We start from the raw sequence: 21,656 nt of genomic DNA, 5'->3' as shown, positions 1-21,656 counted from the left end.
CTTCACTTTCATACTCTATGAACTCGTTGCATTAATTGTAATTGATACATTACAGACCAGTCTACCGATTAATCACTGACCATAATAGATTTTTTAATCCATTTTGTCTGGTCTCCAACCAACAAAGAAGGATCAATTGCCCACTTGACCATAAATTCGGAAGCCATCAAGTGGATTTCTTACGATATTACAAGATAAAGAAAGAGTGATGATAACAAATTATCATATATTCTTAGTAGTTAGATGGAAGATGTAAATAACAAAATTATCATTAATACATTCGGTTGACACTCTATTCTGTAGATTTATAACAAATGTCAGCTTTTGATGGTTAAAAGTCCCTCACAAAATTAGACTGTAAATTCATTATAAAAACAAGATCAAATAGATGGTAGTGTACGACTAACTACCTATCATCGTAAGATCAGTGTTAAAATCCCTTTCCCCCATTTCAACCTTGTCATATTACATGCTCCTATCAAACATCTATATCTACATACCTAAATTTGATGAAAGTGTACATATACTACATTTTGTTATGTACCTACAGGCTAGAGCTCGATGTTCCGTTCAATGTAATGAACACCACATGATACATGCCCAACTTGACCTTCGCACCTAAGCTTCTCCAGTAACACTCTTCAGGTACGCCATCGGGTGCATACAAGAACTTAGAAGCCAGATCGAAGTCATCCCAGATACCCAATCCAACCATCTTCGTGGGTGGCCTATCCAAAGACTTGAAGAAAGTATAAGACCTAATCCCGGGAATCTGGTGAACAAAGGATTTGAGGATGGCCAAGCAGGAGTAATCAAGCACATCGTCACCACCGGTAGTGGTGGTCGCCGCTTCGCCGGTTATGGTACGCAAGTGGACTATGTCGCCTACAGACAAGCAGGGTGTTGCCGATGATGATGATGATGATGATGATGATGACGATGTCGGCAATGATGATGACGATGATGATGGCGATGATGTCAATGCCGAAGATGGAGATGGAGAATCTGGAGATAACACCTGTAATGATGTCTGTGGCGATGATAAGGGTAATGGTGATGGTGATTTTGGAGTAGTTTGCTGCGGCTGTTGATTGTGGCATAAAAGTGGTCTATCGATTGTGTTGCAATCCCAGCATGAGACTTCATACCAATTCATCTCTACCTTGTGGGCAACTGTGGACAGGGCCTTCTTGAACACCACAGACTCTGGAGGGCCGTTTCGCGCTCTCGAATGCCCGAAGCATAGGCTGTCGAGGAACCTAGTAGAATTTTTTCCATTATTGGGCTGCCTTTGGGAATCTGGGACTGAAGAACCATGCATATGTAAATCGTGTTCCCAAACTGTGTACACAATTACCTGTCATATATGTTACTACATAATAAGCACTTGAATCTTCATTGTGTGAACATAAAAGATGAATTTTGAAGCATGCTCTCACATACACACACACATCCACACTATAGGCATCACCATTTCCCACAACCACACTCTCACCTAATGGATATGGCCATATAGCCATAATTGCCATCATCATGGTTAATCAAAATTATCATCAACACAGTCATCGCCACCAGAACATAATTGAATCACGAATACAATCATGACACCACTGTCATGGCATCATCATCATCATCATCATCATCATGAATCAATCAATCAATCAAGAAATTGGAACATCATTACTTCTTCAATACGATCATCACACCAGCACCATCAGTAAAGCAGAGCCATCTAGTCCATCTTCTCTCTCTCTCTCTCTCTCTCTCTCTCACACACACACACACACACACACACACATAAGAATCAAGCAAACATAACACAACACGCGCCGTCGCGCAGAGACCAAGGAATATAATCCGCCTATATACTGACCAGATTCGAGTCATGCGATTTGAGCAGGGCATGAGACTTGAGATTAATGAAGGTGGGGGCGATGTGGGAGAGAGCAGAGGAAATGGAAGAAACAAAGTCATCAGGTTGTGTCTTAGTTCTCCTTCTGGGCTTCAAAGTGGTGAAGGAAATCCAAGAAGAAGAAGAAGAAGAAGATGAAGATGAAGATGAAGAAGAAGATGAAGATGAAGAGAACAGGGGAAGCATCATGTGTTTTATTCCCCCCCACACCTGTTTACAAATAACAAAACAGAGCAAGGATATCTTCTTTAAAAAAATGGTTACACTAAATGACAGGATATCTTCTTAAAAGAAGAAGAAGAAGAAGAAGAATATGCATATGTATATACATGTATCATTCTATGTATGTATGTTATGTATGTATCAGTGTGTATGTATGTATGTATGTATGTATGTATGTATGTATGTTATGTATGTATCAGTATGTATGATGTGTGTGTGTATGTTATGCTATGATGCCCTTAAGCATTGTGAGCCTTTCTTTCTTTTGTCCCACAAATTTTGCGACAACATTGGACATGGGAAACTCGATCTGACCGACCCGAACCACATCTTTTTAGCACCCCCGATGACCCATCCAGCCATCCATCCATCCGGCCCCTCATATTCATGGCCTCTCTCCTCTTGCCAACTAGTTCGATGTACACCTACTACAACAACACTTGCTCGTTCCACACCTCCTAGTGTGAATGATGGAGAATGCCAAAATGTTCTACAGTGATTGGTGGCGTAGGGACAAATGGCTTGGTCAAAAGAACAATTAGTTTTTCGATTTGTGGCGGGTTATTTTCCCATGAAGGGAGATTGACGATGAATGCTAACAACAAACCAAGCATTAAAGGAATTTGCTAATGCAATAATGTGTTGGAAATACAATTTCACACCCTTTGAATTCGCACCCTTTGAATGCTACAATTATTGTAAAATATGGCACTTACATGTTGACGATAAAGCAAAGCATAGGTGTGGCAAATAGAGTATACGACGAGAATTATGTCAAGTTAGATTAGAGTGGAGAAAAAGCAATTCGAAAAAAAAGTTGAAAGACTTGATAAATTTGTAGCAGAGAATGACAAATGTAGACAATGGTGACTGTCCTAAGTAGGATTATGTCATTCATTTCTATGTGGAAGATAACTAGTATAAGGAACAATTGGAAATATCTTGGTATCCCCCTTTCTTTCGGTAGTTGGGTTTTGCATTCAGCGTTATTTCTCATGTGGCAATTATTAAATCATGATCCTCAACAACGCAATCTAGTCTTCAATTATCATGCCACCTTATCACATGGAAAGCTAATCATATGTGTCGCGATATTGTTGAAACCCACCCTACACATTCTATTATTCAAACGGTCAATAGCCATTATATTTCAAAAGAGCCATAGACCAAGAATAAACGCGTACAAAAAAATAAAGCCCAAAGTTTACGTTTGATAGTAGTGCACGGAGAAAGGGATGTTTTCATTGTCAATGAAAAGGTAATATCCACATTCAATGAGAGATTTTCAACAACATGTATAACAAATGAATATCCAAGGCCTAATATATATAGTGCATATTTCATAGGACAAGTTTGATAACATTGTTCTTCACAAGAAAAATAACACATTTGTTTTATAGCTTTGACTTGAAATGGACCGTAAAACATAGAAAGTATCAAAGCTCATTAATTTTGTATCTTGAAACATTTATGCCACAGAATCTAAGGTACTAAGAATGCCATTTCTCTTCTCAAAAGGAAGGCACAAAGAACCTTCTCGAAATACATTGGATGTGCAATCTAATTGGTTAAGAGGCCCAACTATAATTGAAGCACTTTCCACCTTTCCAAACACGCTGTCAACAATCATTTGCTATAGATTAAGCAAAATAATGGTCTATAGGAACATTTACAAAAAATTGCTAGCTCCTCATCAGGCTTCTTGACACATCCAGACTCAAAGCAATCATGTAACATTACCATCTAATAAAAACTCATCAATAATTGGTTTCCTCGACAATTACTAAATATGGAATAAATTGATATATACGATAACAAAATTCAAACTAGGGATGTGGAATTCTTGTAATGAGGCAATATCTAGATTTTTCTACAAGATTATCAAGATGAAAGAGTATTATAAACTGTGTATTAGATAGTTCAATCATATGCCATAATTCTACTAATTAGATGCAGCATTAAAATGACAATCTGTATGAATGGTGTTGACTATGCACAAGAGCATGGAGAGTATGAGGGATACTGTCACACAGTAACAGATTGTCCAAAAGTTAAAGATGTGTACACACACAAGCATTCATCCACCTTAACACAAATTAAGATATAAGACATCTATCTCTACTTACATTCCTTTATAATCCATGTTGAAATGGGTAAAAAGAAAATGAAACAATCAACTTTCAATATGTACAGAAAATGCATATGAATTTGGAATTCATTTATCATAGTGTACAACATAAATGTGTCTTAACTAATGTACACTCCATTCGTCACCTCCGAGGATAACAAAAGACATTTCTTTTATGCTAGATGGTGAATAGGCCCCTAGGATGTACATGGTAAAAATATCCTTAATTGGGCATCAAATTTTGTAAGAATATATTATCTTATCTTGCATCATAGGCTGTATACATCAACCCTAGTCAATCTTGGAGCAACAAATACAACGCATCCATGCCAGCTTCTTCGACTTTTCTGCAACGTTAGTACTCCTATTATTCGTGCTTCGAGTGCCATTCTTCAGTGTTTTCTTACCAATCACAGGGGAAGTTTGAATTGACTTCACAACCTTCTTTACTAAAGGGCTCACACGAGGCGACATGAAACCAAGAGCAGCGTGAAGAGATTTTGTTTGTTTTTTGGATTGTGCCATTGATGGTGTTCCAGGTTCATCTGAAGCTACTGAAAAACTCCATCGGTGGCCTTCTTGCTCAGGCTCTCGACCTCTATGCATCTCATCCACCATTCGAGGCAATGATAAAGACCTCGGGGGCTCCTGTGTTCCATTATGTATGGTCGAAGCAAAAGTATCAGATCCACTAATAGGCATAAATGCATCAAAATTAGCCTCCCATGTTTCATGTCCAGAAACATTATTTGCTCCATTGTATATTGGCATCGATGCCTTGAATAATGCATGGGATTCCAAGTCCATGACACTCCTGAGAGAGGGAGGGTTTACTGCATCCAATGGTATCCCTGATATCTCAGGCATAGTTTGCAACTTGTCCACTGAAATTTTGTAGCTTCCATTCACTGGATCAGGATACAAGATTTACCATCATCCCAAGAAGGTGCAACTCTCTTTATTCTCTCTCTATATATTGTACATTTATATGTGCATGTGTATGTATATGCATATGCACATCTTGTATGCATGTGTATATGTATGTGCATATGTAAACATTGTATGCATACATGTACATGCACGATATGTGCACGTATGTGTGCATATGCAGGGATATGAATATAAACATGAGGATGAACGACAATACACATACATAAATATACAGATACATAAATATACATCAACATATATATGCACGAACACCTATGCCTATACCATTAAGGATGAGGCCTATGTCTGTTGCAATTATTAAAATAAAACAAATAGAAACATACTGATTCAGAAAAAAACACGTACTATTAAGGATGAGACCTCTACCTGTCCGGATTACTAAGTAAATAAAAACAAAAATAGAATCAAAATAAATTATTCATTATATTTAAGAGAATGGAAACAAACTACATAATAATAATAGAAAAAATTTATAAGTAACAATAAATACAAATTATTGACATATCATGTATGTATTGTAAGAGAGAGAGAAAGAGACTTGTGTATGTGTGGGTGTGGCCATGTGTTTATTAACAGGTATATTCAGGAGCCAGATACTCAGCCTATTCTAATCCATTATCTCAGATACTATGAGACAAAACGTACCTGATAGAGGATCCCTGTTTCCATATGAATTTTGAAATGATTCTTCCTCAGCATTCATGAGAGCTCTTTGGAAAGTTGGTATGCTTAAACTCTCAATTTCAAGGAAGTTGCTGGTCCTAGCTGTGCCCTCTATGAATGGGTTCCCCGGTGAAGCTAGCCATGACTGATTTCCTTCATATAAAGAAAATGCTGAAACTCTCTGGGAAACATTGAAATCAATATCCTTTTGATTGGATTCTAATGCATCTTCCAATAATTGCTCCCATAGCTCCTGCCCCTGTCGGGGGTGACCACCAGCAACTGTTCATTCGTAAGCACAAGGTGGTCAACTGTTCATTTGTAAGCACAATCAAACATATCAATTTTCACACACAGATACATAGATACATAGATACAAACACATATACGTATGTATATACACATGCACATATACTCGTACACACATATTCTCATTAAATACACACATAAACATACATACATTTAACTAACACAAAGTACTGTATCAACCCATCAAAATACCATAAGCCATTTGGGCATCGTTGTCCTCTATATCAAAGCGTTGCCAGCCTTCTAAGTTGGTGCTCACAAGTGCGGTTGTACAAGATTCTTGATTAGGAGATTCTTGATTAGGAGATTCTTGCTTATGGCTTGTATCAAGAGGCTTGCCCACTGCCTGTACGCACCTCCCAACAATCTTAATCAGCAATACATAAACACACACATATATATAGATATAGATACCCCTGCCGACATTATCCTCATCATCCATGAAACATATGTGGGTATTTGCAGAATCAAGTTGACAAAATTCATTGCATGCATGCACACACACAAACACATACATATACACATACATGTTATGGGGAGTTAAGTTAAAAACATGTATCACTTTCATGCAACATACAGTAACATCATTCATATCGTCAATGCTCCCTTGCATAGACAAGTTTATTAATGAAGCTTTATGATCACTTACAAGAGAATAGTTGTGCAAATCCATCGGTTTCTGCTTGGAATGTTGATCACATTCTTGCCAAAGTTTGGTTTGTCCATCATCCAGCAACCGATATCCAGGATTCTCCCCGAATTCTCGCAGCAGAATTTCTGGATTTCTCTGCAATTCTAACAATCGGCTTCCTGAATTATATCCTGCTCTGACATCAAATGGATATTGATTTCCCAGATTCGTGCCAGGTTCAGTTTCACATGCACTACTTGCAGAGCCAATGCCTAATTCTTTGCCTGGTATCTCATAGCATGGAGAACCATCAGTATCAATATCACCATCAGGCAATCGAGCTCCTGTTCTTATCTCTACAGTGGTTTGTTTACCTCCATTATCAACCATTTCTACAGCCTTTCTTTGCTCAATTTCTGAGATTCGCTCCAATACAATTTGCTTAATTTCTTCAGATGCATTAGCAACATTTTGTGTACTCACAGAACCTTCAAAACATTCATCCATCCCAATGTCCACTTTATGTGGTCTGCTTTTTGATAATCCCTCTGATGCCGTATGCCCATTTTCACATGCATCAGGAGTACCGACAACATTTGGCATGCCGTCAAAAGCTTTGAAACATTCATCCATCTCTATGATCTTCCATGGCGCACTTCCTGAAACTCTCTCTGATACCGTTTGCTGATTTTCACAAGTGTCTGATGCATGCATAACATTTTGGATTGTGTCATCATCTTTGAAACAGTCATCCATCTCTACAGCATTTTCTGAACCTAGGTTTGATACTGTTTGCCCATTTCCACAAGCATCAGATATATTAACAGCATTTCTTATGTTATCTGAACCTTCAAACAAATCATGCATCACAAACACCTTTTGGATGTTGTGTTCTGAGCCTTGATCTGATACCATTTGCACATTCTCGCATGCATCAAAAGCATTAACAACATTTTGTGTGTTATTAGAGGCTTCAAAACATTCATATATATCCATGTCTTCGTTTGGCTCTCTTTGCATGCCTCGTTCTGATACCATAGTATTATTTTCTGTGTTAACAGAAGTATTTGAACAATCGGAGCCCTTAACTAACTTTTCTACTTGATTTTTCTCGCTTTCTCCACTACTCATTGGATCCAAAGACATCTCTCAATCATTAGGTTATTCTGATGGAGGCTTTTTTATTATAGTTATTATTATTATTTGTACATTTACTTATCCTTCTTTTATCCAATGAACCATTTCTTTTTCACATCCACATGCAGTACCTTCTACATACAAAAACATGGAATTTCCTGAGTCCAGGAACTCACTAATTGAAGAAGAAAACAAAAATGAGAATCATGTATAAAACTAAAGAATATACCTGAGAGATCTGAATGGGAAAAAAAAAGAGAAAGATTTTCCTTTTCAAAGTTTTGTATGTTTGAATTATGGCCTCCTCTATAATCGGAGATAACCCTACAGAAGGAGCAACTGGATAATCAGAACCACTACTAAATATAGGAGTAGCATTAGCCAAAAATGTAGGACATTTAGTATGTACATACATAAATAGATGCGTAAGGATGAAAACCCACCGCTACCCCCTCAACCGTAAACCTACCTTTCTTTCTTACTTTCTTTCTTTCCTTTTCCTTCAGCGAGAAACGTTTTCCCTTTTCCTTCCGTCGTCTCTGCAGCAAAAAGATGAAGAGAATGAACCCACAAGAGACCTTCTTCTTTCTTCTTCCTTATTCTGCTAGATTGCATGCAAGGGTAAGGAGGCAATGGCCAATTTGGGTGAAAAATAAAGTTTGGAGAGAAACCCTAAAAGCTCTTTCCTCGAAAGGACAACCTTACTCACCGCCCACAAAGGGAAAAAAAAAAAAAAACCCTAAAAATTCGACTCAGAGAAAAGTTTTGCATACATACATTATTACATACATACGAAAGAAACAAAACATATGCGCAGTTCAATTTTCAAAAACAAATTCCAGAGTAAATCTCTTCTTCTTCTTCTTCTCCTCCTTTTTTATTTCCTTTATATTCTTCTTCTTCTCAAAGTGTATGTATGCATACAACGAATAGATATGTACATATGCCTTGTACATATGTATATGTATAGATAGATAATGGAGAGAGAGAGAGAGAGAGAGATCCTATGGCTATGGCTATGGCTATGGCTATAGTAGTCAAACATTGGCTTGCACCTCGCCCCAAGGCCGCGTGACTTTTACATCCGAGTCTCGAGAACAAAGTAGCCAATCTAGATTTCGGTTTTTGTAAGCACGCGTGGAACGAAATGCCGAGCTAAAAGTTCGTGTGTTGCCTACACCTCATGCAACCTGGGACTGGGTCCCACGCACACAGACACACATATGTAGATGCACACAAGTTCACAACCCCAAATGGCTATCTGATCGAAGTAGATCCAATCACATGGAGCTCTTCTTCTGGCTCACATGTGTGATTCATGTAGCTAACACTGTTATTGGGTTTCAGTAGGTTTGTTTGCTTCGTATTTGTTCATCTTACTTCCACAAATTATCATAGCCATCGTTGTTATTAGATGGGAGCAGAATTTGCTTGGGGGGAGGGGGATGCTTTTTTTGTTGCAAGGTGATTATCATCGTACCTTGTCTATATCGTTGCATGAAGCTTTGCTCAAATTAGACTTGTCAAATTGAGTGTGCGCAAATAAGAACAATTGGTCTATTAATATTATCATCATAATACATGTGTCATGTAAAAGTAGCTCAAATATATTGTTACATGCAAAACCATAAATACAATATATTATTAGTGATTACGAGATTAGATTCGTGTTAGTGTCCAGTAGCTCAAAGAATGATAGTAAGAATAAACGTTGAAAGTTATTGTGGACCTCTCGAGAAGATGATGGAATATTTGTGAAAGATATATCACTATGATATGCATTGAAATTCATAGCCTTGTTGATAACTTTTGGCAATAGTAAATACATAAACTATTCTCTTGATCCAAAATAGTCTCATAATTTCATGGCTATCTTCATTTGTGCATTATAAGAATGCAATTTCATGAAGGTAAAGTCACATTTGTAACCTATACAATTATGACATTTGCATGACGTGTCATGTCCTTGTGTTATGGTCCATGGATAAGCCATGCCATTTACAATAAGCTCTCATGGATTGGCATGTATTATTCATATGGAAAAACATTGTTAACATTATCCCTCAAATACTAATAGTGATCTTGAATTATAAAAGAAGACGCAACTAAAGCCGAATATCATTTGTTTAGTACAAGAGCATGCATCAAATCTTAATAATATATCATTGTCATGTTATATTGAAGGTTAAATCTAATAACGTTACATTAGTGATTAAACTATTCACTAACGATGATATGTAAAGGGAACCTAAAGCATATGATGATATTGAGCATAGTAAGCAACTTTTCATCTAATAAAGCAATAATGCAATATATGATTGTGAGAGGCTACATAGTTTCATGGGATCAATATCCAACATGGGATGGCACTAGAGAACCATTCTAATTTCTACCATTAAGGGTCAGCTAAAGTATGCATATTTGCATAAAAAGGTGAAGCATATTATATGTGAGCATTTTTTGCATTGGAGCCATAAAAAAAATAAGGCTTCTAGTACGTTACATGATGTTTTTAACGTATGAACACGATGTATTGTACCTTGGACACAATGGAACAATTTTTCACAACCCATAAAATGGCTCTTTTCATTGCGTGGGGACAATTTGTTGCTTTTAGATGATGTAACTCCATACCAACTAGTCAATGAGTGAGTGTGTGTGCGTGCATGTGTTGCACAATGCTCTCAAAATGATATCCTATTTTTGCCACATGTCAATGATGATGTTTTAGGCCCACACTTCTTAGCATTTCAAATTTGTTATATGGATGGACCACTCAACCCTCACTTCTAGATCATTGTCAATTATATTATTTTGTGTAACACTTTTTTCTTTTTCTTTTTTTTTCCAAAAAAACATTTCTACTTCCATTAGTTAAGAAAAAGTACATCGGATAATATACAACTCATATGTTACAAGCCACTTTGCATGGCTACAAGAAAACGTGTATAAACGAAGCAACAAAGCTTCAACACAAAATTACTCGACAGAATCCCCACAACACGAGCCTCACACAACCCACATTCAGCAAAGACACCCTCTAATCTCTTCACAATTCAACACCCACCTCTGTGTTTGGTACCCTTGGAGGAAGAAGCCATCGGGGCGGCTGATAAATCCACTTTGCATTGTCATCCACCATTTGTAGCATCGGAGAACCGCTCCATTTAAGAAGGAAGCGGTATCTAGCTTCTTCACTCGCATAAAAGGGCCCCTTAAGGCTATCAAACTTTCCTTGTAGCGTAGAAATCAGGTTAAACCAAATCATCATTAAACTCTCAAATGATGGGGTTCGCTTCTCGGTAAACGACTCCTTACACCTAGATACCCACACTTGCAAAACAGTAAGACCAGCCACTAAAAACCAAATGTCTATGTATTGTTCCTATATGTAGAATGAACCTCCTTGAGTTGTAGGTTGTACAGTTCCATTCACCACCTTTAAAGAAGGACTATTCCCATTCCACCCATGAAACCATGCAACCGATTCAATAGTTAACCAAACAACTATGGCACTTGATACCTGAACTTCAACCCTGCATCGAGCCAGAATTCTTAAGGTCCTCATCCAAACTTCTTGGGCTCACGGGCAACTCCAGAAACAATGTGTGATGTCCTCCAAACTCGCTCCATAGGCCTTGCAATTACTCATGCCACCCCTTTTCCCCAACCACTGTCCAGTTGGAACAGCCTAATGGGTGATTAACCAAAAAAACACCTTGACCCTCTCGGGGAGGGATGAGTTCCATATCCTGCTCCTGGTTTTATCCGCGAAGACCGAGTCCATAGCTACATGGGTCCATTTGTTGACACACTTCTCACGATGCAAGCATAAATGTCTGCCCAAGCGAGTTGAGTAGTCAAAGAAACCACATGATTTACCTTGTTCGTCCCTCCACGTATATTCTGCAGGATCCCATTCTAAACACTCGAGTGGCTTGCCTTCAACTACATACAAGATCCAATCCTCATCAACCTCATTGACTGATGGATTCACCTTCCATTTCTTATCGTCTTGTGCCACAATTCTAATCGGGGACCAACGAGCACCTACAACTACTGATCCCAACTGGATGATCTTCCCATTCTTTCCTAGACCCTTGGCATTGGTAAATTTTCTGGCATCATCACATTGTCTGAACCATTCACCCTCTTCCCCATATTACTAATAGGAACATAGTAAACAACTTTATCGATTAGGTCAAGCATCTTCCTACCATTTCTGAACTTTCCTGCGTCTTCATATAATTTATCCCGATTACTAGGGGACAACTACGTCCAATTTGCCATTGAATGAATCCCAACACCATGCAATATAGCCCACGACATACCCTTGCTTTGGCCAAGCATCTTCCCCTCGGTCGACTTTAAGGTCTCGTTCCACAATAGGGGTTGGTGTATCCATTCAGCAAATTTAGTAGTTGGACCTATATGGCTAAGATGCCCACGGAGCATACCCCACGCCGTTATCACTGACATACATGTGCGATCAGCCAACCGATTAGATTTCCTAAGCTTTAAGTCCATACAAAATAGCCATGATTTATGTGGCTTCCAATGCCCACCAAGTCGTGGACTCCAAAGGATGCTCCTATTAAAAATCAACGTTTTCCATAACTCATTTTCGGGCAGCAAGCTCCTTACCAATACCTACATAGCAATGATTGACTTTGTACTCCAGGGTCAATCAATCCTAAAACACCCTTATTTTTGGGAAGAATCAACCTAGACCATGATACTTTAGCTACTGCGTTGTCTTTCCTATTCCCAACCCATAGAAAACCCCTAGTACACGCTTTAACAATACGAATAACATGCCTGTCAAACATCCACATTGAGATCGCATGCCACAACGTAGACAAGAGCACATGGTTAGCTATTATGATCCTGCCAGACGAATTTATCATTACAATTGGTTTCCATACCGGCTCTGCCTCCGAGCTAATCCAAAAACCCTTGGACTTATTCCAATTGATGTTGGCTCTCGATGCTTTGCAAAAGAGATCAATAGCAATTTGTGCCCTCCCCAGATTCGCTTCGTTACCTTGGAGGTATAGCACCGTATTGTCCGCGAACTCTGAGTCGAGCAAGGACTTCATTATGTTAAGGATTGAAAGACCATGTAAATTTGTCGTCTGACTATTAAAAAAGGCATACATTGCTTCAGTAATAAAGAGGAATAGAAAGGGGGCGAGAGGACAACCTCGCCCGATGGATCTAGTTAGAGAGATTCTAGAGCTCTCCTTTCCTCCCTGCAATCAACGTCTTACTTGAGCCATTCCTATATAAGGCTTGAGCAACACATCTCCATTCCCACGGTAGCTCAATCACCTTCATCGCTTCTGCAAGGAAATACCATTACACTCGATCATAGGCTTTCTCGAAGTCAAGCATCAGACAAGCTAAGTTTTGCTTGGTCTCCCTCACTATCACAACAGCCTCCCAAAACAATATCACGTTGTCCATAATAGATTGATGCTCCATGAAACCGGTTTGATTGGTCTGGATGATATCTCCTAGAAAGGGCTTGACTCTCTGCACTAGTATGTTAGCAAAAAATTTATAAATGAGATTTAAAATGGATTCGAGATGAATAAGAATGAATCAATTGTTGGGGCTTGTCCACTCAAGTGAAGCCCACAACATTGAGTCGATTGAACGTCAAATAGGCTTAAGGCAATTTATAATTAGTTGTATTTATATTTATATATATATGTATGCCTTTTTTCTTTTTGTATGTTTTATGTGTGTGTGTGTGTGTGTGTGTGTGTGTGTGTGTGTGTGTGTGTGTGTGTGTGTGTGTGTGTGTGTGAACATAGATAGAGACGTTGGACTACAAGAAGACAAAAGCTGAAAAACAGAAAAAAGGAGAAGGAGAGACAGCGTGACCTGATTTTCTGAGAGAAAACAGAGAGCGAAAACTGATTTTTCTGAGAGTGTAGAGAGCAAAAACAGTTTGAGAGTGCTGAGAGCGAAAACAAAAAACAGAGAGAGAGAAACAGAAATCGAAAGAGTGAACAAGAGGAAGAGTGAACTACTGTCACAAATACAAAGACCTACGAGGGGTTGTTCGTGCTATCGAAGAACTACGATTGAACAACACCTGTCATGTCTACTTGTTTCAGGTTTCTATGCGAATCTGCTAGCAAGCAGTTGTAATCAACGCAGAGTACTTCTTTGGTTTTCTATCCACCCTATTGGCGTAGGAATTATAATGCTTTGAAGTAGATACATTCCTCTAGTGAGGTCGTATTTCATTGTAATCCAAATTATAGTGAAGTTGTTTGGAACCTACGTTCCCTTGGTTTTTCCTATTTTGGGTTTTCCACGTTAAAAACTTGGTGTACTCTCATTTCGTCTTGTGTGTTTCATCTAATGGTTATCAAGTGTAATTGTGTTTGAAGTTTAAATATCCCTATTCCACTCCATATTCCAACATAAATGAGTAAGTGATCTCTAGGTTACTTGGATACGAGATGGCACCGCATTGTTGTTGAACGCTCCCATAGAAATTTTGTAGCTTGTTTCCCTATAATTGTTGGAATTACTTTGAGGTACTAAAAAGTTTATTTCTCTTGCTCATAGTAAAGCACATTATTTTATAGATGTTGATTTGTAGGTTTGGCCAAGAAAATTCAATCAATACATGTAAAAATTGAGGATGAATCTACTTAATCTTGTTGTTATAAAATTCTCAACATATATCAAAGACAGAAGGTTAGCAAATACTTCACTCAACTAGAGTTTTTGTTATGTGAAACCCTACAAACGTTTCTATGCACTCCAAATCAAGCAAACATTGAAAATTCAGGTAAATAAGATTTTTATGGGATAATATGTTTTAAGAGTTTACAAAAATGGGGGTGATGTGGAAGAAAAAGTAAATGATAGTGTGGAAACTATTAGGCAATCGGGTGAGAGGCCGCCATCAAGGTTCAACATGTCGTTAGCGATTAGTGATAGTTGTGTGGATGCAAAAACAACTACCTTGTTCGGCTATAGGTTTGTTGCCTACTCCCTTTGTCTTCTTTTTACTTCTCAAGCAGCAACTCTCATTTTTGTCTTCCTTTCTCTCTTTCTCCTCCTTTTCTTCTCTAGTTAAGGAGCAACTCTCATTCATGATGTAGTTCCAACTAAGGGGCTACCTATAAATTATGGATAATAGGCTAAAAAATTATTGTTGTTTTATCTTTCATGAGCACTCCATGTGAATCTACTTTCAATAGGAGAGACAACCCTTTTTTAAACTCGTGATTTGGGCTTTGAGAACTCAACTGGTCCCTCGTAAGATTGTTAGCTCTTGTGATTCGGGAGCTAGTTCCAACTAAGGAGGATAGTCTACTAAAAAATGTCTAAATATCGGGATAGTCAACTAAAAAAAGACATTGCTTGTCATTGTGAGCACTTGATGTGAATGTTCTTTCAATATAGAAACCAACACATTTTAAACTACTAATTTGGGCTACGAAAATTCCAATTGGTCCATCACAAGAGTGGCTTAGTGTCGAGAATCAAGAAAATGGAAGGTGGGTTCAAATCTTCCTCTCGCTAAATATTCGATAAGTAGTCCCCAATAATTTCCCAATGAAAATATGATGTTTTTTTTTTACAATCTTCCACTTGCAAGCATTAACAACATGGACAATAGATCACCCTAAATTCACCCCAAAATATGTATTCTTAATTTTACAAAATAAGAATCAAGATGGAGTAGCTATTGCATTAAAACAAATGTTGAGATGTGGTTATATAATCTATGAATTACAAGAATAATAATCAAGAGTGAGCTAGATAGATAGAAAAATCTGATGGGTACGAATTTTCGATGATATCTCATCAAATTGCTCTTCACTAACTATCGACCCTTTTCAACCCTAAATTCAACATAAATAGAGTCTCCCAGAATATAAATGAATTTTTAATAGAATCTCTCAAAACTTAACAAGGAAAAAATACTATGAAAAATTTGGAGAGGAGAGAAACTTCCAAAATTCAATGTAGGCCTTTTTTTTTTTTTTTTTCAAAGTAAAGCTACTTTCCCATTAGTTAGGGAAGGATTATTACATAGAGTCTATAAGGAAATTTATACACACATCGGGGAGACTTCCTCCGATCAAGCCAAAGAAGATGAGCCGCTTACATTGCCTTGCGGCCTAACTTAATGTAAGAAGCTACCTATATCCAAATATTCGATAAGTCGGAGGAAGTCTCCCCGATGTGTGTATAAATTTCCTTATAGACTCTATGTAATAATCCTTCCTAACTAATGGGAAAGTAGCTTTACTTTGAAAAAAAAAAAAAAAAAAGGCCTACATTGAATTTTGGAAGTTCTCTCCTCTCCAAATTTTTCATAGTATTTTTTCCTTGTTAAGTTTTGAGAGATTCTATTAAAAATTCATTTATATTCTGGGAGACTCTATTTATGTTGAATTTAGGGTTGAAAAGGGTCGATAGTTAGTGAAGAGCAATTTGATGAGATATCATCGAAAATTCGTACCCATCAGATTTTTCTATCTATCTAGCTCACTCTTGATTATTATTCTTGTAATTCATAGATTATATAACCACTCTCAACATTTGTTTTAATGCAATAGCTACTCCATCTTGATTCTTATTTTGTAAAATTAAGAATACATATTTTGGGGTGAATTTAGGTGATCTATTGTCCATGTTGTTAATGCTTGCAAGTGGAAGATTGTAAAAAAAAAAACATCATATTTTCATTGGGAAATTATTGGGGACTACTTATCGAATATTTAGCTTCTTACATTAATGCTTGCAAGTGGAAGATTGTAAAAAAAAACATCATATTTTCATTGGGAAATTATTGGGGACTACTTACTGTAATGTAGGCCTTGTTTATAGACCTTGTCACATTTCACTCACTTGCTCTACTTAGTGAGTAGTCTTTTATCCATGATGGGCATATGGTTCAACAAATATGAACTTGCTTTGATGGTAGACCTTCAAAAATAAACTCCATGTTTTGGGTTGAAATCAGAGTTAAACTTTGTTAAACTCGACTACTTACTTTGGTTATCATGTACCTTATTTTTTTGAATCAATGCATCTTTGTTATATTTTCATTTGTTTAATTTGCATTTCACTACCTTTATACTTTCTTAACTCCCCTTGTTTTTGACACCTTCTCCTTGTCACCCAAGTAAGTAATGACAACAAACAATTATACCAGTACACGAGCCCACTCAAGTTGACTCGACATGTTATTTTTCGGACACCTTTTACTTCACTATAAAGTTTGATATTGTGCGACCTTCATGTCGGGGTCACGTCACATTTAGAGTTACCATTAGTTATGTTCATGCATAGGTGTAATAAGTGATCCAATTGTAGACCTTGTCTTTGTCTTTGTCAAGTGATTTATTTGAAGTGTTTAAAGGGAAACATGAAACGGGGTTTGACACAATTTAGATTCTACATAAGTAGATTCAAATTGTAGTGAGATATTATAATGGATGATCCCAAATACATTGGGAGCCTGGAGCAACATGAATATAGAAATAATTGATTTGGCATGGTGTGTCCATGATTGATGCTTCAACACCATCATGAGCCCCTTATGTGCCTTTGTGATTCGCAAATCATCTGAAGTTATTTTGCCAAGACCAAAGTTAGGGCATTCAATCTCTAAAAAATGGGAATATGACAATGAGACATCTCATTCGCTTATTTTATAGCCCTTGCATCAACTCCATTCTTGGCTAAAAGTGGATTCTCCCTTTTGTGTGCACCTTTGATTGCATTGATATGCACCTCGTCTTTTCTTGTCGTAGTGGTTTGCTTTGACCAAAAGTACATTATGCACAATTATCTATATTATACATACATTCACCTGCCGTTCTCATCCATTATTGCTTCATCTTTTTCCCTCCAATTGTCATGACTAGGTATTCAATCTTTGAACTTTTTCTCTTGTTTGTTTGATTTTCCTTTAAATTTGGTGACCACTTTTTGAGAATCTTGAGTAGATGTGAGATCTAACTCTGTTGCTTTTTTCCTTTGAATTAGGGGGGGAAATGCTACGTTGTCCACATTGTTTGTGAATTCAACATGACCCCTATCATGTATAGGCATTGGAAGTATTGCACGTGTGCACAATTCAACTCACAATGTGCTATTGAAAGGTGTCCATATCTAAACAACATGCTAGCCAAGAATGCCACGTGATTAAACGATTAGAAATTTTAAAGGGAAATAATAAAACATATATAATTTTTTTGGAAAAACAAGGATTAAGCGTATTTTTTTCATTTAGAGGAGCTACCAAATACAAGTTGACAAATTATTCTTGAGGAAAAAAATATGGGAACAAATTTTTATTTATTTAGTTTTCTTGTGACGAAAGCATGACCCCTACATTTTGAAGAGTGCCTTGTGTCCCACATGTCCAATGCAAGCCAAGAAACCATGGTCTTTGAAGAAAAGATAATTAAACTAAAACATAAAGCTGAAAAAATGTAAATAGATATTCCAATTTCATTTTAAAGGGGTGTGTGTTCAATGTTCATTCACTAAAACATCGACTTCTATTATCTTTATAACTTTTATCAAGTCTTGGTTCTATTTGTATTTTGTTGTAGGTACAATTTGTACCTCGATTTTCTGATATATGCATGTGGATAATGCTAATAACATCAAGCATTTAACATGCACATCAAGGGAGTTCTACCTTGTGAGGCCATAGGTATGTGAGAACGTTGATTTGCCCTTGTAACTTCAAAACTAGAAAAGGAAACACGTAGCTTCGAAAGGGTGGTTGTACGATCGATAGAATTTATGGTTATAGATGTTCATGGGTATGTCATGGATGTATGGGTTGTGGCAAGAGTAAATAAATAAAAAAGGTGAGGCTTGCCTATCACATGCTTGTCAAAACTAAATTCATTGTTAAATGACTATCACAAAAGAACCATCAAAGTAGCATGCATAATGCCCTCAAGCCAATAGGTTGTGTGTGTGTGTGTTGTATCACATCACCATATAACCCCATTCTTGAAGTGGAAAATTAGCGAGCAACAAATATATATCCAATGATGCAACCTCAACTCAACTTAGATGCTACCCAAACCAGACTACTTCGACACCAAAATACAAAAACCCATTTATGTAGTGGGCAAAAAATGTTGTGGATGTAAAAGAGTCCATTGATGGGCCAATAACATCAAGGCGGATATGTGAAGGAGATGGTTCAAAGAAGCAATGGGCACAAAGTCATTGTTACCTAGAATGTATTAATCCTAGAGGGGTGGATTTGATAAAAGGACAAACCCACCCCAATTCATTGGAAGGATCGCTTGCCTAGAAACATTTCACACTCTATTTTTTTTTTTTGGTAAATGGAGTGTAGGCCAAAGACACAACTATAGAGACATGGGAAATTAATTGATCGATGTGGTTTAGACCTAGCTCACTCACTCATCTTGTATAAACAAACAATAATACAACTTTGCTTCATGACATTGTCAAGGCAATATTTTATTAGAGCTTCTGATATTGTCTTCAAAACCTTAGCACGGTCCCCACTCCCTTTCATGTTGTCATTGCCTCATCACAACAACAATTGTGTGTCTCGTCTTCCGAGGAAAAACATTATGTTTGCAACGTTTATCTTTTTAGGTCCGGAGGTTATATTGTAAATTTATAAGGTGAAACCGATGATTGAAAATGAAAATGTGCCACCAAGTCGAGCATTAGCACGATAACATCTCGCCAAATCGGGATACCAGCTCAAGTGGTCCTTGCTATCTCCTTCCTCTAAAGAAACCAAAGGAAGCTCAAGTAGAGGAAATGCCACAATCATGAAATGGACAAAAGACAAAAAAGGAAGGAGGAAGAAAACAAGTGAGAAACACCATGAATTTTCTAAGAAGAAAGAGAACCTAATAAACTAGGTTTAGAGAACTTGCAAAAGTTTATTAACAAGTCGCGTCGCCTGAGAGATTCGAACTCTCGCGGGGAAACCCCATGTACTTAGCAGGCACACGCCTTAACCACTCGGCCAAAGCGACTTTGGATGCAATAAGCCAAGCTAAAAAATACTTTGATCTATATATTTATCTTTCCTGTTATGACTATTGAGATATTTTAGTATGATCTTCTGCAAAAGGTTATGAATTTGTTGCTAGTGAGACATATATTATCGCCAAAAAAGTGCATGCAGATATGGAGCTTACAAGCTATCGAAGGTTCAAGAGAGAGCTAGTAGATAATGTTAAAATAAATATGTATGTACATGCATTATAGGGATAGATAGATAGATATAAGGCACACATTGGTTTGAATGTTGTGATATTAGCTCAAGTCGGGTAGGTGGAATGCTCCTAATGCCTAAGGTTTTGGGGATTTAATGGGTAGACTAAATTGGGAACGTTGTTGTTAAGTACACGAGTATAGAGACATTAATTAAATAGGCAACCTTTACGAAAGGTTGTTCCACGACAATTGGTGTCGAAGCGAGGTGAAACGATCGATCACTACTCGATGTGTCCATGTGCCTCCAGGCCAAGCTAAAGGTTGTTCATTTTGCATTTTAACCGAAGCATAGGGCACCCTCTATTGACTTTATATTTTTCTACCAATTATTAGAGGGATAGATAAAACTAGAAGGTGATTTACAAGGATAATTTGTAATGATGATGTGTAAGAATTTGTCATGTGTGTTAGAATATTGTGAAGGACGTCATGTTGGTTAGTCATTTATTCCAAATGTAATTATTGTGTCATTTTGTGCCACTGACGAAGTGTTGTTTTCACTTTATGTTCCCATGCTACCTAAGAAAGCACAAATTTTATTTTATGAGCTTTCTTTTGTAAGTTTACCAAACCTGCAAATAACGTAGGTACATCTGTGGTAAAATGAAAGACATGGCCATTGACATTGAAGGTACACCACATAAAAGGATGTGAACGACATACTCTATGCATAAAAACTTGAGCAATATACTTTATTCAACTTAGGAGTCAAGGTCTCCAATGTTGGGAAATATTGGGGCTTCGCGTGTGTGTTTATACATCCATATGTGTTTATGTCCATCCTATCGCATATGGGTGTATTTATTCACCCATATGTGTTTATGTCCATCCAATCACATGTCCAATCCATACTTATTCATTCTTGAGAGTGTGACGTCTTGTTGCTATACCTAACTCATAGAGATATATCTTGAGGAAAGGTTCACCTAATACTCATTGTTTCTCGGATATTACCAAGGCGATCCTTATGCATCATGCCTACATAAGGTGCCACTTTTCATTACTAAACATATAAACGATGTAGTTGTCCTCCCATTATCCCCCGTCCTTACGCAATAATAATATGACTTCTAGTTTCTCTCTCTTTATCCCCTTACTGTAATTCTTAATGGCACCTAGTCATTAGACCTCATTTAGCGTATGAAATTTTAACTTAAGTACTCATCTTCAAGGAGATAACAAGGTGAGTTGTTTTGCTCATTGTGTTCATTTGAAAATTGAGCTATTTAATGCCAATTTCTTAAAAGATTGCATTGATACATGAAATAAGTTGCATGTGCATTGTGAACATATGGAGGAGAAAGTGGTACGTAGTCTTATTGTCTCTCTATGGCTTTTCTCTGCACTCGTTGTATATAATGAACATAAGGTAATAGCTAAGGGAAGTGGATATTTTTGAGAAGGTTTGGTGATGCATATATTTATGAAGT

The 21,656-nt window shown here is 37.3% G+C and overlaps 2 protein-coding genes and 1 non-coding gene across 4 annotated transcripts; all 3 read right to left on the bottom strand.

Moving 5' to 3' along the window:
* Positions 1-206: 206 nt before the first annotated feature.
* On the bottom strand, positions 207-2,161 carry LOC147862802 (uncharacterized). The gene is made up of 2 exons (XM_087320630.1): positions 1,874-2,161; positions 207-1,357 (listed from the first exon to the last, which is right to left on the bottom strand). Exons 1-2 carry the CDS (start codon positions 2,099-2,101, stop codon positions 545-547), a joined length of 1,041 nt encoding a protein of 346 aa, XP_087176756.1. The 5' UTR covers positions 2,102-2,161; the 3' UTR covers positions 207-544.
* A 2,170-nt stretch (positions 2,162-4,331) lies between these two features.
* Positions 4,332-8,296, bottom strand: LOC147862801 (uncharacterized). 2 transcript variants are annotated; one of them, XM_087321358.1, is made up of 5 exons: positions 8,183-8,296; positions 6,835-8,087; positions 6,378-6,531; positions 5,859-6,158; positions 4,332-5,170 (listed from the first exon to the last, which is right to left on the bottom strand). In XM_087321358.1, the coding sequence occupies exons 2-5, from the start codon at positions 7,960-7,962 to the stop codon at positions 4,554-4,556; spliced, it is 2,199 nt and encodes a 732-aa protein (XP_087177484.1). In that variant the 5' UTR covers positions 7,963-8,087; positions 8,183-8,296; the 3' UTR covers positions 4,332-4,553. The 2 variants fall into 2 exon arrangements, with proteins under 2 accessions (XP_087177484.1, XP_087177485.1); XM_087321359.1 differs by having other exon boundaries at positions 6,835-8,084; positions 8,183-8,205.
* An 11,604-nt stretch (positions 8,297-19,900) lies between these two features.
* Positions 19,901-19,982, bottom strand: TRNAS-GCU (transfer RNA serine (anticodon GCU)). Its single transcript has one exon. It is a non-coding gene; the product is annotated as a tRNA-Ser (tRNA).
* Between the last annotated feature and the right edge of the window lie 1,674 nt (positions 19,983-21,656).

The sequence above is a fragment of the Azolla caroliniana genome, unplaced genomic scaffold (assembly GCF_043228905.1).
Source record: "Azolla caroliniana isolate FFs.n. ecotype wild unplaced genomic scaffold, voAzoCaro1.0.p SCAF_6, whole genome shotgun sequence".
Classification (NCBI taxonomy): Eukaryota; Viridiplantae; Streptophyta; class Polypodiopsida; order Salviniales; family Salviniaceae; genus Azolla; species Azolla caroliniana.
Note: the sequence above shows the minus strand (reverse complement) of the source record. Positions and strands in the feature narration are given on the sequence as shown.